Raw genomic sequence first — 16,538 nt, forward strand, 5'->3', positions numbered from 1 at the left:
ATACTGAAGAAACGAAACACAGACCCCAGTAAAGACAGAACAAGTTGTAAATCTGAATGACGGTCACGTAAAACTTCATTCCACTCGTTTCGAAGAACTGACAGATGCTGCCGGGACACTGACTGGTACAAATTTGTACGAATCCGAGAGGTATATGCAGGTGCCCACCGAATCCTAAATGTCAACAAACACTTATAAGACTTTGTTAATCAAAAATTCTAGCAGGATGCAATCTCAACGTTAACGGTGTCGAGCATCATGGAAAAGGCTCAACAATTCTTGTGTACGGGACCAGTGGTGCTCAAAGCGCTGAAGTCTCTCAGATTACAGGAGGTCAGAACGTCTCTTTTAATATTGACGATTTTAGGGTAGATGGTGCCCTTGTGGGCGGAGTCCTCCTAGACATCAATGTGCGGAATTTAATTGGACGTTCGGGACGTCGAGAGATTGTCGAAACCCAAGCCCTTAACTTACACGATTTTGCATGTAAGAAATTTCCTGGTTTTGTAACCCTTGACGATACAGACACACTGCGTTTGACGATTCCCTGGGGTGACGAAACGAAACTTCCGACTTTGGTGTGGCTCGGACACTCTGAGACGTCCATCAGTCTTGCACCCTCTTTGATGCGATTCCTCATGCCGAGTCTGGTTGGTTATCTGGGGCTCGATGCGCTCATCCCAGAAATTTTAGACCAGTTGGCGAACAACGGAAAGCAAGCTGCACGCGAAGGTCTCGAAGCGCTGCCTCCAGGGTCAACAGCTGCTGAAAAAACTGTTGGCGAGGAAACCTCTCTCGCACTTCCGTCTTGCGTTGATTTGCAACGCGTGGCCGCAAATTTTGGCAGTTTCCTGTTTACGCAGGGACGTGATGTGTGGCTTCAGCCTTCTCCTCATCAACAAAATCTGATACAGGCAGGAAGATCTTCCGCAACGACAGTTCTGTACGGCAAAGAGTATGCGCACATCACTGTTCAAGAACACACTAATTTTGAGGGTGTCGTGGTCGCAACAGAAGGGGAAGCAGAAGACGCCATTAGAGTACAGAGTGGAACAGCCAACGTCCGTGCGGCAACGCACAGTGAAACGCATGCACTCTTGAATGGTCTGCGCATCTCGGAAATTCTGGATCAACCTATTAATTTCTTGGCGCCTAATGGGGGAGCGATTGTGGAGACCCAGGGGCTTCACACCCAGGCAGCGACGCTTTTTGCTACAAAAAAACACATTTTTCTCCGGAGCACAGAAGGGGAAATGCGCGTTGAGACACAGACACTTCACAACAAAATTGCCACAATGAAAAGTCACAAACGTGGAGGAGTGGGCGGAGGATGGATAACAGAAACCAACGTGTTGGAGACGACCTTGCAGATGCCCTGTCAGCTCGCAAATGAGACGGCCGTTTATGTTGCAGGAGCGAAAGGGTCTACGCTGGTGGCCCCACAGATCAAGACGTCTCTCCTCACGTTGGATGGAGGAGAAGGGCCTGTTCACCTGCTGCATGCGATCAACGTGCAGTCGTCTTTTGATTCCTGGGACAAGAGTGGCACCTTCTCCAATAGTTCAGGGAGCGAGTGGAAGGTTGAGCATCGCCTCGTTCCAGCGATTCTTGAGACCAACGACTTGAATCTCAAAGGACAAGGTGCCATTTTCTCGGGCTCTGTTATCCAGATTCCCGGAACTGTTCAGGATACGACGCGTGACGGTACGCAGATTCTGACGGCAAAAACTAAAAATACAATCAAACGGAATTATGAGTCTTCCAAATTGCTGCAAGACCGTGACGTGATCCAGGAGGGGGGCATTGACACGCTTTTACAACCGAGGCCTCAGATTGGAAACTGGGTACGAGACGTACCCAGAAATACGACCGGGGTCCTTGTTTTAGAAAGGGTATGTGGAAAAATCGAACGCCTTGACCTCAAAGATGCGGCACTTACGGTTCGCGACGCGACGCAAGGAGCTTGGGGCAACGAGAAGGTCACAACGTCCGGTCTGGTGGGTGGTCCTTTTCAAGCAAAACCGTTGGCGAGTGCGCTTCAAAATAGAAACAGCGACGCACATCCGTTCCTTCAAGCGGTTGCAAGCGCCGAAATTCTCCACGCTGCTTTTGGCGTTGTACAAGCAGCGAGTCAGATTCTTGACGTTTTGAAAGCAGGAAGTACGGGAATTCTCTCTCCCGCACTTTCAATCTCTCAGATTTTGCTTCAACATTACGGAACGACCACCTTTGGGAAGCAGAAATCAAGCAACAGTTTTAATAAACAATCTTCTATTCCCTCGCAATTAGAGATCAAGAATGCCCGCATCACCAACAACACGTTTGTAAAATTGCAGGGTCACATTACGGGGCACAATTGGTATTTGCGGACAAAGCAGTTTCAAGGCACCTACAGTCTGGATGAGGGGCAGCACGTCCAGACCAGCTCTTCCCGGACAATGAGTATCAACCCCTTTGGAGGCGTAGGCATTGGACGCAATCAGGGTCAGGGCTCCAGGTCGCATAAATTACCCAGCTTGAGCACGCTCACGCTCGAGAAGCTGGATTTAGCAGCACCTCAGATGGACCTCGTAGGCTTTGAGATTCGAACGCACAGAGGATGTGCAGAAATTGGGGAGATGGTCTTTCAAGGCGTGTGTGGGGAGCACCATGAAGAGAGAGAAAGCTCGGGATTTTGTGTGAATCTTTCGCTTAATCCCATCTCCTACGTTGGTTCCCAAGCCGCTTTTACAGCTGCGACAGCCCTTTCGGCTCAACAAGAGAAGAAGAGCCATTGCCGGCGCATTCAAACACTTGGTGCAGGGATCTTCAGTGTTCATCTACTGACAGGGCGAATCCAGAAGCTCTGCACGATTGGCCGGGAGACAGGGATTGGAACGCTGGACGCTGAAAAATCGCAAACAAGCCTCACATCTGATGCCACAACCCAGGTAAGCACGCATCTGACCGTCGCGCAAGAAACCCACGAAGAACTCGAGGAATATGACAGAAAGGACCACACCGCTTTTGCGATTCCGCTGAGTGCGATTGGAGGGCTGGTTTCGGATGGAATGTGGATTCGGGAGAAACTGAGTTCAATTCAAGAACGCATTGTACGTGCTGAGGCGGAAGAGACGAGCAAGAAAATCATCTCAGAAACCCTAAATGAACCACAGAGAGAACCTTTGAGTGTTCAGGAGAAAGCGCAAGCAGAAGCATCCGTGAAGATCTTTATGGCTGATGCAGAGGTGAAAGAAGCGCTTCATTCTTTGGTTCGGGCCAAACGCCTGCTGATTGAAGCCTGGGTGGAAGCAGAGGCGCGCCACTTTCAAGAGAGGTCCCCAGCTCCTTCAAAGCCAATCCGTGTTGTTAAAGCGTCTCAGGAAAGCCCCTCAGCTGGCCCTCTTCACCCAAGACCTTCTCCAGCACAAACCATCTCTGTCCCCAACACGGATTCCTCGAGAACGCCTCAAGTGACAGTTTCCGGTGTATCCAGGGTGACGACTGAGATGAAAGTGAAAGCGGCGTATGAAGACGTGGTGGTGGCACAAGGGATGTTGGGCCGGGCTTACGGGCGGTTTGCGCGTGAATATCCCGACACGGCGTCTTTTGTCTCTCGGGCTAAAAACGAGATTTTGTGGATTGTGGGCACAGGCCTTCGTCTCTGGGGGTATGCGGAAGCAACGGCTACGGGTGTGGCTGCGGGGGGAATCCTTGGTGGTCCTCCTGGGGCTATTGTGGGCGGGGTTTTGGGAATGATCGGGGCGAACGCGCTGGAGCAAACCGGTGGTGCAGCGAAAGAAGCTGTTCTCAACAAGGCTTACACGTTGAGCCCCACAATCGGAGAATGTTTGGAGCTTACGGCGGATGTTCTCATGGTTCGAGGTGGCCGCAAGCTCCTCACCAGACAAATGGGAAGCGCAACGACCCCCGCTCTTAAAAAAATCGCCGAACCTAAACAAGCGCCTCCACCCCTTTCAAAACAAAAAGCGAAATCCGCAGAGCCCAGTTCCGGGGTAATTCCAAAACGGACGCCTCCATCATTGCCTTGGTTGAAAAAAAAAAAACGCCCCCTTCTGTCCCCCCAAAACCAGGAGCAAGTACGAGCTTAACTTCCAGCGTCAGCGTCAACCAACTAACTGCAGCCTATGAAAAAAACGGGCACCTCCAAAAAGGAGGTAGAAATATGGAGACCACGGCGGGGAATTCTTCCGGGTTGCTGACGACGGCCTTTTCGAGAGATGCCAGGGCTTGCATGAGGGATGTAGAGGCACATTCTGGGATATCGATGAGACCTGAGCACAGCCGACTTTTGAAACAAAACCTGCAACAAAATAAGTACAGAAAATTGGAAGGGGAGGCAAAACAACTGCATAAGGATGGCTACACACTGGCTGTAAAAGAAAGGCTAAAAAAAATGGTCAGAGCATTATGATCGTCCTTGGCCGACGACACTGAACCCCAAGACACGGGAACCGATGCACCATCAATTTCACCATATTATACCACAGAAAGTTGCTGGTGGCCCACATGAATGGTGGAATGGGCATCCTGTATGGCAACCAGAACACCAGGGAGGTGTTCATGGGAAAAATTACGGAATATTTTCGTCTTTTTATCTTTCGTCCTTACTTCTTTCTTGGAAAAATATCCACCCCCTCTTTTCTGGAAACAAGTCATTTTCCTTTCCATCCTTTCATTACGCTCACCTTGCGTTGGTGATCGCGTTGACTTTGTTTGTCGTATAAAATCCCATCAATTGCAGTTCTTCTTTAGTCAATGCTAGGCTGTTCACCCAGTCTAGTGTTGATTCACCCTTTCGCGAGTCAAGTGTCAGGCCGTTTATTCGACCTGCTACTGGCCTGCTCGTTCCCCGTTTTTTAACTTGTCGTATTTGTGTCTTTCTTGTGCTTGACGCTGGCCTTTTAAGGCATATTCATCGTCTTGTTACTTTAATTATGTTTACATTTTTACGTAATATACCATCGAACGAAGACTGCAGCTTCCCTGTGAGAAAAGCTTCTCACATAATGGTGTCAGAAGTGGGATGATCATCACCATCGATCCCAACCACGAAGTTCTATCGACCTGAATTGATTTCTGGGCCTTCGTTTACCTTACTTTCAAAAGATCAATAATTTTTTTAAATAATGACGTTCTTCGACGCCGTGTTGACGGATCCTTACACTATTAAGCACGATGAAGGTGGAAACGAAGGTGAAATTATAGTTTTCTTTTATCCCAGAAAAAAGTCAAATATACTTTTTTGTCCGGAAACTCAGAATGATGGTTGGTAGAAAACAATTCAGGAGCTCAAGGATACGCATCCGCTGCATATCTAACAAAATGGCCACAGACATTGTAGTTGCTCAATTGCTGAAAATCAAATGTTGCATTTCACATTTTCTTTGAAATTTCGGAGAATAACTGAGAATGGCGGTGAAATAGGCCCGGACGAAATAGGCCCCTACAAAATAGGCCCGTCAAATAGGACCTACTAAATAGGACCCTACAAAATAGGCCCACTATAGATAATATTTCTAAAGCGGTCCTATTTCTACCTATTGATGGGCCTATTTCTCCTCAATATTTCCAAGTCTCATAAGAGATAAGGAGATTTTTCAAAAATTAGCCAACCAAGTCTCTGGGCGAGAGAAGGCGGCTTAATCATGAGTGAAACAGCCACTCTCTATATACTTTGCCGTAGCTCAAACAGCTATGACATCTGATATCACTTTACCGTCTTGTAAATCACACGTTAAGTAGCCGGATTCAAGTTTTAATTTTTTAAACATAATAACCGTAATCATAACTATTAAGTTCATTTGTTAAAAATTCCAGTTTCATTTCAGAACTGATTTATTTTAAAGAATAAGTAAATAAACGTGCTCGCTCTGCAGTTTTTTCTCCCCTAGCCAGATCTCCCCTTCGGCCTTCAACGCGTCGCTTGCCCAGTGCATAGGCCATAGGTGAAGAATTCAATCAAACAATTTCGATGAAATAATTTGTACTCTTTTATTGAAAACGTTTTTATTGACAATTAAATATATTTTATACACGAAACGAATTTTTGTTTTGTATAATATTTTAAAATGCTGGTTTTAAAAATTCCCCATCTATCGGTAAAAGTCGGTAAAAGGCGCTTGGTTCGATAGCGTCATGAAGATGGCGTCATCTGTCCATCATCAACCATTAACCATCAACCATCATCGACTCTTACGCATTTAATGAAAATGTTTTTTATAAATTATTACGAGGTCTTAAACGAATTTTTCAATGTGGTTTAATTTTTGATTCTATTTGTGTAAAGATTTCCATCTATCGGTTAAAATGGCGTGGTTCATTAGCGTCATGAAGATGGCGTCATCTGTCCATCAATCCATCATCAACCTCATCGTTAATTTACAAATACAAACAAGAAAAAGTAAAGTTATAAAATAAAAATAAAAGAATTTTTAATAAATATGTAAATTGTTTTTTTTGAAACATTTGATTTGTTAGAAATCGATTTTGAATCGTTTTTATGTCAAGCAGACGCCAAGCATCTTTGAATAGCGTGGTCTGTGCTCTATGATAAGTGTTACTGCTGGAGTGAGCAATTTCAGGTAAATAAGGTTATAATGTTGTCAATATTTATTCTAATTGGAATGCTCAACTTGGTTGAAAAGATAGCGTCATGATGGCGTGCCCCGTTAGCGTCATGATGGCGTGCCCCGTTAGCGTCATGGTTGGCGTGCCCTGTTAGCGTCATGGTTGGCGTGCCCTATGTAAGCGTCGTGATTGGCGTGCCCTGTGTTAACACAATATGCTTTCTTTATTCGTGTGCTGGTATGTGTGTGTCTGCAATTCATTTTGCATTATTTCAAACTAGTTAATCTCCATACTTCTTAGTGATTTCAACACCAGCATTGGTCAGAGGAGACTCGCAAGCAGCAAGCTAGAACCTCTTCATCAGCCAGAAGCTTGCTACAAAGAAGTACACAGGTTGATTGCATTATTTGTTAGTTTGATTAAAGTTGGCTTTTAATCTCTTTGTTTTCTTTATAGTACAGGGGCTGCACAGATGTGCAACAATTTTATCGAGCCATGGCATCTGAGTGTGATGGTGCCCTGTCAATTTATAATATGCCAACCCCTAACTAGCCTAGGAGTAAACAGGTTGATTTGCATTATTTGTAAGTATAACCATTTTCAGATTCCTTGTTAGCAGATGTAACAGTTGAAAACATTGGCATTCCACATATAGGGATCTTCTCTAACAGAAATCAACTGAGGACCACCAGACAGCATCTTAACAGGTTAAACTTTAACAACTGGGCAATCAATTTTAAAATTTACAGTTGTATGACTGAATTCTCATTTACAGACGAGCTCTTCTAGTAAAATTTTGAGTGATGATGGAGATTGGGGTTGGTTTGCCCCTCCGAAGTCACGAAAGGATTATTCTGCATCGCATTTTTCAATATTGCAGCCTACGACAAGCGTGTTGAAGTTGAAGAACATTTACCAGAGCAAAAAGTACTGAAAGATAAGTCTGCTGTAACCATAGATTCGCACAATAGTTTAGAGCTACGGGTAGTAGTATTTTCTCTACCGGGTTGGTTACTATTCACGTTCTTCAGCAATCAGATCCATGCAGTGCTTGCTAAATCCGTGCAGGTAAATACTCTTTTGATATTCAGGAAAAAATTTAATAAAAATGACGTAGATCCAATCGGCCAATTAATTCGGCCATTGTGACAGGTTTCAAGTGAAGCGAAAACGGACAAATTACCAAACTGGAATCAGCGCAAGCGACAGCTCTTATGCAAGAAGTCGTACCTACCCTCACAAGTTTGTTTGAAGTGCATAATGGTATAAGCTATTTTAAATGCCGATATGCACTGCTATACTTATAAAGAGTTAACCATATTTTATACGCCATCACCATAGACCACGCTATTGATGACGCTTGATGTGTTCAAAATTCAAAATTGAATTCTTACAGATCAAATGTAACGAAAATTGTAATTCAAATTTTAAAATGATTAAAAATAAAATGTACACATGTTGAAGCTATTTTTATTTTTTTATAAGATTTCTATTTCTTATTTGTAAATTAAACGCTGAAGTTGACGATGAGCAGATGACGCCATCTTCATGACGCTATTGAACCACGCTACTGACGCCACTATCACCGATAGATGGAAATCTTCAAAACCACATTTGGTATTCAACTATAATAGAAATTTTCTTTTCGTGCTGTATAATTCTTTCTTCTTTATCAATTAAAAAAAAAAAACGATCAATTTCGCCAGGATAGTTCCACACCGCTTTATGCTGTTGAGCTATTAATTTTTCTAAAATATTTTGTAAATAAAATTCTATTTCGACATAGCCGAGATTCGAACACCGGCGCTTGAGATTCATAGCCCGAGGTGCTAACCACTAGACCACCCGTTGACATGTACGGAAAAGGGAAAACATGGGAGTGTATGGTATGGCCCAGGTAAACCCCCCTTCACTCACCCCTCTCGCACGAGTGCGTGCAGCCTCCCCTGCTCGACCACCCTTCTGGCCGGCTTGAGCAGCACCTCGCGTCAGCCGCATAAAACAAGAAACTTAAAAGTGATATGCGTTTGTTGCTTTAAAAAACATGAAATTGTTATGGATATGTTTGAAATCAATCCGTAAGATTTATTTCATCAAACATTTTCATTTCCTACTTCACCTGAGTACTGGCATTAGCATAGGTAGAGGGGGGAGACGCGTTCAAGGCTGAGCCGCTGAAGGGGAGAGACGCGTTCAAGGCTGAGCCGCTGAAGGGGGGATCGAGCTACGGAACAAATAAATGGCGAAGAAAACACGAAAATTTGTTCATTTTTTTTAATTAGCGATAGTTAATAAGTGAAAACGACGTTTGAACAAATGAGTTTTACAGTTAAGATCAAGGGGAATACGTTCATCAAAAAATAAAGACGGGAATCAGCTGCCTAACATGTGAAAAACGAAACGGCAATGTGTGAAATCACTCATCGTGGTTTGAGCTACGGCAATGAATATATACGGTGGCGGATCTCTCGCAGATTATTCCGCCTTCTCGCTCATGTAGAGTAGGTCGAATGCTTTTATGAAAATATTTCAGAGTACCTAATGGAACTTAGAAATAAATGGGAGAAATAGGCCCACTTTGACGGAGAAATAGGACCGCTTTAGAAATATTTTCTATAGTGGGCCTATTTTGTAGGGTCCTATTTTGTAGGTCCTATTTGACGGGCCTATTTTGTAGGGGCCTATTTCGTTAGGTCCTATTTCACCGGCTACCATAACTGATATGAAATATTATTTTGCAAACTTAATTTATTTATGTATAGAGTGGTTCGAGGTTGCCATCTTGGATAAGCAACTATCCCAGATTGGAGCAAGCTCAAAACAAAAGCATTGACTTTGTCCATAAGAAAAGTGTACGAATGCTAAAAGCCTTAGACTTGACTGTTTGTTACAGTAAAAAATCAGCCGGCCACAACACACAAGGCCAAGGAAGTATTCTGTCGTTTAAGTACGTTTTCCAGGGGTACTAAATTGGGGTAGCCAGTGTCGACCACCCGGGTAGCCAGTGTCGAAGGTAGCAGGTGTCGTTTTTGCAAAGCAATGGATTCATTAAAGAATACATAATATACAAATAGAAACAAGGGTTCATAGAATTTCTTCCAGGAAATGAAAAACACCATTTCAATGATTTTCAAGTTTCAGTGTGGATTATTTCACTAATACAAAACATTTCATTCTTACAGGATGTGTCAATAATCTATGTTCAATACATTATTTCAAGTCCATTGAAGCAATTAATTCATAAATAAATTCATGTAGAAAAAGAAATTGAAACTAAGATTGATAGAAACTCTTTCAGTAGCTTGGAATCAATATTTAAAAAAACATATTGCCTAAAATTCAAGCTTTACAAATTTTCAAATCTTATCGGAATACCCTATTCTACAATAATAATACAAGATATCTTTTTATATGTCATAGGTTGCAAAGCCGTTGTAGAAAAAAAGAAGAAAAATAGAGGAAGTCTTACAGACTGACGCCCCCCCCCCTGGTTTGTGAACGCACTCCTGCGGAATCCGCCATGTTGGCTTTTGAGTGATTCGCATAGGGAAAAAAAGGGTGTCTACAGAGCGTTCCCAAAAAGCTACCCTTCCCGTGAATTAAAAATTCTAAAAAAAAATTAGCCCATCTTCAACCCTAATGACTAAACAAAAATTCGTTGATTTTCGACGAAAATTTTTATTTTTGGGAACAACGAGAAAAACGCCTTTTTCCATAAAGTTCTCTCGCGTGTTCCCAAACTTTAGGTAGCGCAAGTATTTTCGATGTAAATGTGGAATGAAATAAAAAATGTGAACCCTTTTTTCTAAAACTATTACTTCATCATTTGTATTATGAATTTATTGATTCAAAGGACTTTTAATGGTGTATTAGACATCGATTAACATATCCTGTAAGAAAGAAATGTTTTTTATCACAGTTCCTGGAAGATTTTCCATGTAGGGGAGACTGGAGTAAAATGGGACGGTTTTCGTTTGCCCCCTATATCTCCCCAACTAATCATTTCATTTCGTTAAAATTTTTTTTTATGTATTCCCTATTGTAATGTACCCCCCATATTTTTTCATAATTTTATAATAAACCATTTCCCCATAAAAGACTTTTAAAGTTTACTCAGATTTATGGGAGGAGCCTATTTTTTGGGGTAAGTGAGGACACTGGGGTGGGTGGTAAGGGACGTCCTCCGTTTTCGCCTTAAAATTCATTAATAAAATTTAAAAAAATTTAAAAAGTGTTCCACTGCATAGACTCTTTGAGTTTATAAATGTTTCAATTAAATTATTGTGTTAATGAACCTTTTTTCTTATATATACAAAAACCCTTATTGAGCAGTAGGACATCCTGCGTTGCTAGGATGCCTCTTAAAAATGCTGTACGCTGATTGGTCCGTAACTGTCCCAAAATAGTCAAAAACAGCTGTCCCGATTTCCCGACTATGACTCTTTTTTTTTAAAGTTCATACTGTCTAAACTAATCGATCTAAAATTCTAAATTCTGTTTTAAACGATCAAGAAATGAATCAGCTTCATTTCCACATTAAATTTTTATGCCATTAGCGTTTATTTGTTTCCATAAATATAAAATGGCGGAGACAAAAATTTCTTTAAAAAAACAGTTTTTTTAGTTTTGTCAATAACTCATGCAGTTATTGACAAAAATCAACCAAATTTCATGCCTAAGTAGATTATACGTATTTACATAACATACTAAATTTTTTTTAAACTTTTATTAACATCTAATATTTTTCCCCCCACTGTCCCTTTTGACCCGGTGTCCCGTTTAACTCCAGTCTCCCCTACATGCTTGGTGTTGACGCGCGCTGATTTGAGCTGTTTATATATTTTGTTGTGATCTTCGCATCGAAAGTTATCTGCCATAGGTGGTGGTCTTTTGCATAGAGAAAGAGAGGAAAATGATAAGTTCGAGTTGGAATCATTGCCAGTCTAGTTTGAAAGGCAGAACTGTACCTTTCGTCTTTCACCTAATTTCTGGTGGAGGCTGGAATAAGAGTAAGGGAGAGTGGGGTTATTTGGATCGGTTTTGGTTTTTCTCGTGTAGGGCCTTTCCTAATCATCCGATTTGTAAAATTAATCTTTATTGTATTTGTCTCACTTTTTCAATCTCCAGTATTTTTTGTTCTATTTTAGAGTTGTAAGTTTACCCGCTACCAATTTTTAAAGTTGCGGAAAAAAAAGTGGGCGTGGACAAATTCGGGGTTTATATGGGACAGGGGGTGTACTATGCGAAACACTCTAAATTTAGCACTAAAATATTGTTATAAATTAATGTAAATAATATCATGCGATTATATTTGCCACATAGTATTTGTTTTTTGGTATGTTTTTAGGTTTTCTCGTATGCTTAAAAAAATATTTTAAAAATTATTATTTTGTCAGCGTTGCCACTGAGTTAAGCTCCGCCCATTAGAAACTCCCTTTTGGTTCCAATCTTGGTTCCAATTTACCCCACTTTTTTGTCCCAAATATCCCACCAAAAACGCTTTTGGGTAAACTTGTTTATAATTTATAAAAAACATTTTTAAAGTAAAAATTTATTTTTTTAAATTAAAGATAAAAGGTATGCCTACACTTTTGCTATCTCACTTTTCTTTAAAAATTTTGAAATGTTGAGTAAATTCCAAAAAATCCTGTGTTAAACTTAATGTACAAAAGTAATGATTTTCCAGGGAATAAAGTATATACCTATGAACAACATCATGTTTTAATTTTAGAATTTTATAACTAAATTAAATATTTTTTAACTTGCTGTTTCACTTAGTACAACGGACTATATAACCCCCCTCTCCCCTACGTATTATCAAAAGGAGGCTTGTGCTCGTTAATTGAGGCCACCAGGATATTGAACTAAATCGAAACGTCGTTGGTTAATGACGCAAAATGTCGAATCTGAATGGTTCAACAAAGTCACTCGATTATCGGGATCAGCAACAGGACGGAAAATGTGCAGAACCCTTGATGAAAGGGAATTCAAAAGGTATGTAATTCATTCGTCATGGCATGACATGACTGAGATTTTATCTTAAAACAGTCAAATCCGGCATTGATAGGAAAAAAGAATGTTTTATTTTTTGTCTTAACGTAACCTTTATTCATTTTCAGATAATGTAGCAGTAGAGAGAACGTCCTTGGCCACCCCCTCAAACGAAGATTCTTTTCTACCAAACTACGAAAATCAATCAAAAGAAATTAATAATTCAGGAAAGAAAAAGAAATCCAGATGTAGAAGAATAAAAGACTCGTGCAATGTAGATCTGCTTCGTCGTCGCTTGCCTATCGTGGGATGGCTGCCAAATTATAACTGGAATTATTCCGTCTTTGATCTTATCGCTGGGGTCACCGTCGGACTTACAATCATCCCTCAGTCGATCGCTTATGCTGGCGTCGCGGGACTTCCTTTCGAGGTTGTTATTTAATTATTGCTTACGACTAAACATTTCCAATCAACATTTTTTAAATCACAACTCAACTTATTGCCAACAGTATGGCCTCTATTCCTCATTTATGGGGTTGTTTGCATACACCGTTTTTGGATCGGTTAAAGAATCGTCGATTGGTCCAACAGCCGTCATGGCTTTAATGACCTTCAATTATGCCAACGAAGGGGGCCCTGCCTATGCTTGCCTTTTGTCTTTTCTGGCTGGACTTATTGAGCTTGTCGCCGGACTGCTTAACCTCGGTATCTTACTTAATTCTTCCTTCTTTAATAATACTACCTAGCTTACCTTCCTGATAGGGAGAAAATCACAACAAACTTGGGGAAAAATACATCATAATGACGATTAATCTCTTTGGAAACATTCATAGGATTTATGGTCGATTTCATTTCGGCGCCAGTCATTTCTGGTTTCTGTTCGGCAGCCGCTTTGACCGTCGCCTCGACCCAGGTAAAAGGGCTCTTTGGACTGAAGTTTAGTGGATCTTCCTTCGTTGAAATCTGGACGGGTTTCTTTAAAAACCTGTCTAAAATTTAACCATGGGATGCTGGTCTAGGATGTTCCTCCATCGTCATTCTGCTTTTGATGCGGGTTCGTATTTATTTCAAAATATTTGTATGATTTACTTTCTCGTGTAACATGACAAATATTTAATTTTTGTTCGTGGGCATAAATATATCCCCACAGAAACTGACTGCGATGAAAAACCTTCGGCCTTTTAAGAAAATTACATGTCTCCGTAACCGATTCATTGATAGTGGTTTGTGGTTTATTTCAACTAGTCGAAATGCCTTTGCTGTTATTGGCGGCTGTGTGGCTGCGTACGTCTTGCAAGTCAACGGCCTATCTCCTTTCACCTTAACAGGTCTCTATGCATTTTCGTTGAATAGGCATTTATACCCATTTTGCATGTGTCCTTTGAAGACATTTGGTAATCACGTTGAAAATCAATCTGATACCTAGGCAACATCAAGGCCGGTCTACCTTCATTCGAATTGCCTCCGTTTTCAATCAATACGACAGATTCCGACGGGAATAGCACGGTTTTGTTAAGTTTTCCAGAGATATGTTCAGAACTGGGTGCAGCCATCGGTCTAATTCCCCTTATCGCCATATTAGAGCAAGTTGCAATAGCCAAAGCGTTCGGTAATGTCATAAGAAAAATGTAGTAACAATGTTTTAACATTTAACTTTTGTGTGCTTCATGAATATTCAAGCTTTCGGCAAACGAACGGACGCTACTCAGGAAATGATCGCTCTCGGTATTGGAAATATCCTTGGTTCTTTTTTTGGCGCAATGCCCATCACTTCGTCATTTGGAAGGAGCTCTGTTCAAAATGCAAGCGGAGTCAAAACGCCGCTATCCAACGTTTACGCAGGTAATGTAAAATACGGTCAACTCTGAAGTTTGACAATCATTTTTAATTCTTTTCTAGGCATTTTGGTTCTGTTGGCTTTGGGCTTTCTGATGCCTACCCTGGCATATATTCCGAAAGCGATTCTCGCCGCTGTAATCATTACGTCAGTCATTTTTATGGTGGAATTAGAGGAACTTAAACCTATGTGGAAGAGCAGAAGTAAATTTACCAGCTGCATTGCATTTACATACGACAAATGTTTATAGAGTTAATAATCCCCTGGTGATTTGTTTTAGGGGTGGAACTAATTCCGTTAGGTGTGACATTCTTTTGCTGTCTCTTTGTAAACATGGAGTACGGTATTTTGATTGGGGCTGCCGTACATTTGTTTTTGTTGGCTTACATGGCGGGAGGCCGTCCTCGTCCGGAGTTGATACGGGAACCTGTAAATGCATTTTTTTCTCCTCTCACACGCGCAGCAGTTCACAATATTTTTTCACAAATATTTTTCTCAGGGTAGTAAGAAGACCGAAGGAAGAGTCGTCGTTAAAGCTGACACAAACCTTTACTTCCCTGGAGTAGAAAAATTTCGCCAAGTTCTTAATAAAGCCACTGATGGAGAGACATGCGTCTTGGTCGATCTATCGCACGTAACAGAAATCGATTACACTGCGCTAAAAGTGATGCGGTTTTTTTTTTAATTTGAATTTGAGTTCGTATTCTTATTTCACGATATATTACATTATCCACAGATGCTTAAATCTGTGGCGTCAGATTACCACAAAAGAGGCTTAATGGTTCTGCATTTTACCAATGCTTCCTCAAAAGTAGCCAAATCGATATCATCTGCCTTACATTCGGCTGACATCGATTTTCTAACACCCAATAAGGTAACATAATGTTCGATAAAAAAAATAATGAAACATAATAAAATATGAACGACTTCATGTTTCCTACTAGATGAACAACGCATTCGAACAATGTGAACCAAAAACGGATGAAGTCTAGACGAGTCGGCGTTCTTTCATTGTCCTTAAAAATTATTACTTCTATTATAATCAAGTAACTAAGAGTATATTTCTCACACGCATTGAAGCACTGAAAATTATGTCCCTCGTTTTAGGTTTTGATATTGTTTTAGCAGCAGTGCACATAAATTAGTAATGTTAGGAGAAAAAAATAAAGGTGAATAAAATGTGATACTGTGCCTTATTTCAATACAAGTTTGTTCTTATTTCCCTGACAGTGAAGCAACATATTTACTTTAGCATAATTATGTGTATCCGAAACGAGGCGAAAATCCGAACAAAGCTACCGTAGCATTTTACTCCACACCCAATTCTTCCCTTGTGTCCTACCGGGATATTCGTATACTGTAGCTAAATACGACAAGATTCCTTCGGTAATGTCCTTCGTCAGACATTTTTTTAAACGTTGTAGTGACAGAAAATCAAGGTTCAATAGTAGATCAATACATACGTTGACGTTTGGAAAATTCTGTTTCCGTTGTTTCTCTTTAATTTATTGATTCTTTATAACTAATTGACTAATAATCTGTCAATATTATGAGTGGTGCGACTTAGGTGTGGCGGAGGCTTAGCCCCACCACTCCACGTCGCACTTCATGTTTACATTAAGTTATATACAAATTTATTACTATAGTAACATGGAATTAGAAAAATTATTAGTTACTTATAAACTTTAAAGAAATGGATGTGCTCTTATAGCAGTTAGATCAAACCACCGCTGAAAAAATCTCTATTACGGTTATATAACCTTAAGTTTTTTTATGACCGGTTCCGAAATCGATACTGATATGATATCGTCGCTAGCGATATTACAATAGCTTTACTTGGTCTATCGTTACAGTGTTTGGTGTACAGTTGTGTACACCAACCTATGTATCGCTAGCAGCGAAACTATCGGTATCGATTCCGTTATCGGTAGGGCTATTAACAACCCTGACAATCATGAATAAAAAAAAACTTATGACAATTAAAAACTTAATCATTAAGATTATTTTCAAACACAGCCTACCACAACTTTCCGAACAAAGTTTAATCTTTAGTAATATGTTTGAAACTATTTCAATCAATTAGCATTAAGAAAAAAAGTAGATACGTTATGCGACACTGCACCACTGAGCACTGACTGCA

The 16,538-nt window shown here is 40.8% G+C and overlaps 2 protein-coding genes across 6 annotated transcripts; both read left to right on the forward strand.

The window, feature by feature from the left end:
- Positions 1–5,615: 5,615 nt before the first annotated feature.
- LOC124336536 lies at positions 5,616–7,926 on the forward strand. 5 transcript variants are annotated; one of them, XR_006917015.1, is made up of 10 exons: positions 5,616–5,948; positions 6,290–6,403; positions 6,481–6,584; positions 6,648–6,807; positions 6,871–6,963; positions 7,027–7,154; positions 7,226–7,277; positions 7,346–7,388; positions 7,451–7,638; positions 7,723–7,924. XR_006917015.1 is itself a non-coding variant. In XM_046790386.1 (7 exons), exons 3-7 carry the CDS (start codon positions 6,785–6,787, stop codon positions 7,368–7,370), a joined length of 321 nt encoding a protein of 106 aa, XP_046646342.1. In that variant the 5' UTR covers positions 6,172–6,403; positions 6,481–6,584; positions 6,648–6,784; the 3' UTR covers positions 7,371–7,440. The 5 variants fall into 5 exon arrangements, 1 of the variants encoding a protein (XP_046646342.1); XR_006917016.1 differs by lacking the exon at positions 5,616–5,948 and having other exon boundaries at positions 6,138–6,403; positions 7,688–7,926; XR_006917018.1 differs by lacking the exon at positions 5,616–5,948 and having other exon boundaries at positions 6,143–6,403; positions 7,032–7,154; positions 7,723–7,923.
- A 4,894-nt stretch (positions 7,927–12,820) lies between these two features.
- LOC124336707 (sodium-independent sulfate anion transporter-like) lies at positions 12,821–15,625 on the forward strand (the record flags this gene model as incomplete). Its single annotated transcript, XM_046790486.1, has 11 exons — positions 12,821–12,991; positions 13,071–13,266; positions 13,395–13,558; positions 13,712–13,889; positions 13,988–14,170; positions 14,242–14,403; positions 14,461–14,601; positions 14,679–14,827; positions 14,898–15,062; positions 15,135–15,272; positions 15,343–15,625. Coding segments are annotated over 11 exons (1,695 nt in total), but the record flags the coding sequence as incomplete, so codon positions are not given.
- Between the last annotated feature and the right edge of the window lie 913 nt (positions 15,626–16,538).

The sequence above is a fragment of the Daphnia pulicaria genome, chromosome 4, assembly GCF_021234035.1.
Source record: "Daphnia pulicaria isolate SC F1-1A chromosome 4, SC_F0-13Bv2, whole genome shotgun sequence".
Classification (NCBI taxonomy): domain Eukaryota; kingdom Metazoa; phylum Arthropoda; class Branchiopoda; order Diplostraca; family Daphniidae; genus Daphnia; species Daphnia pulicaria.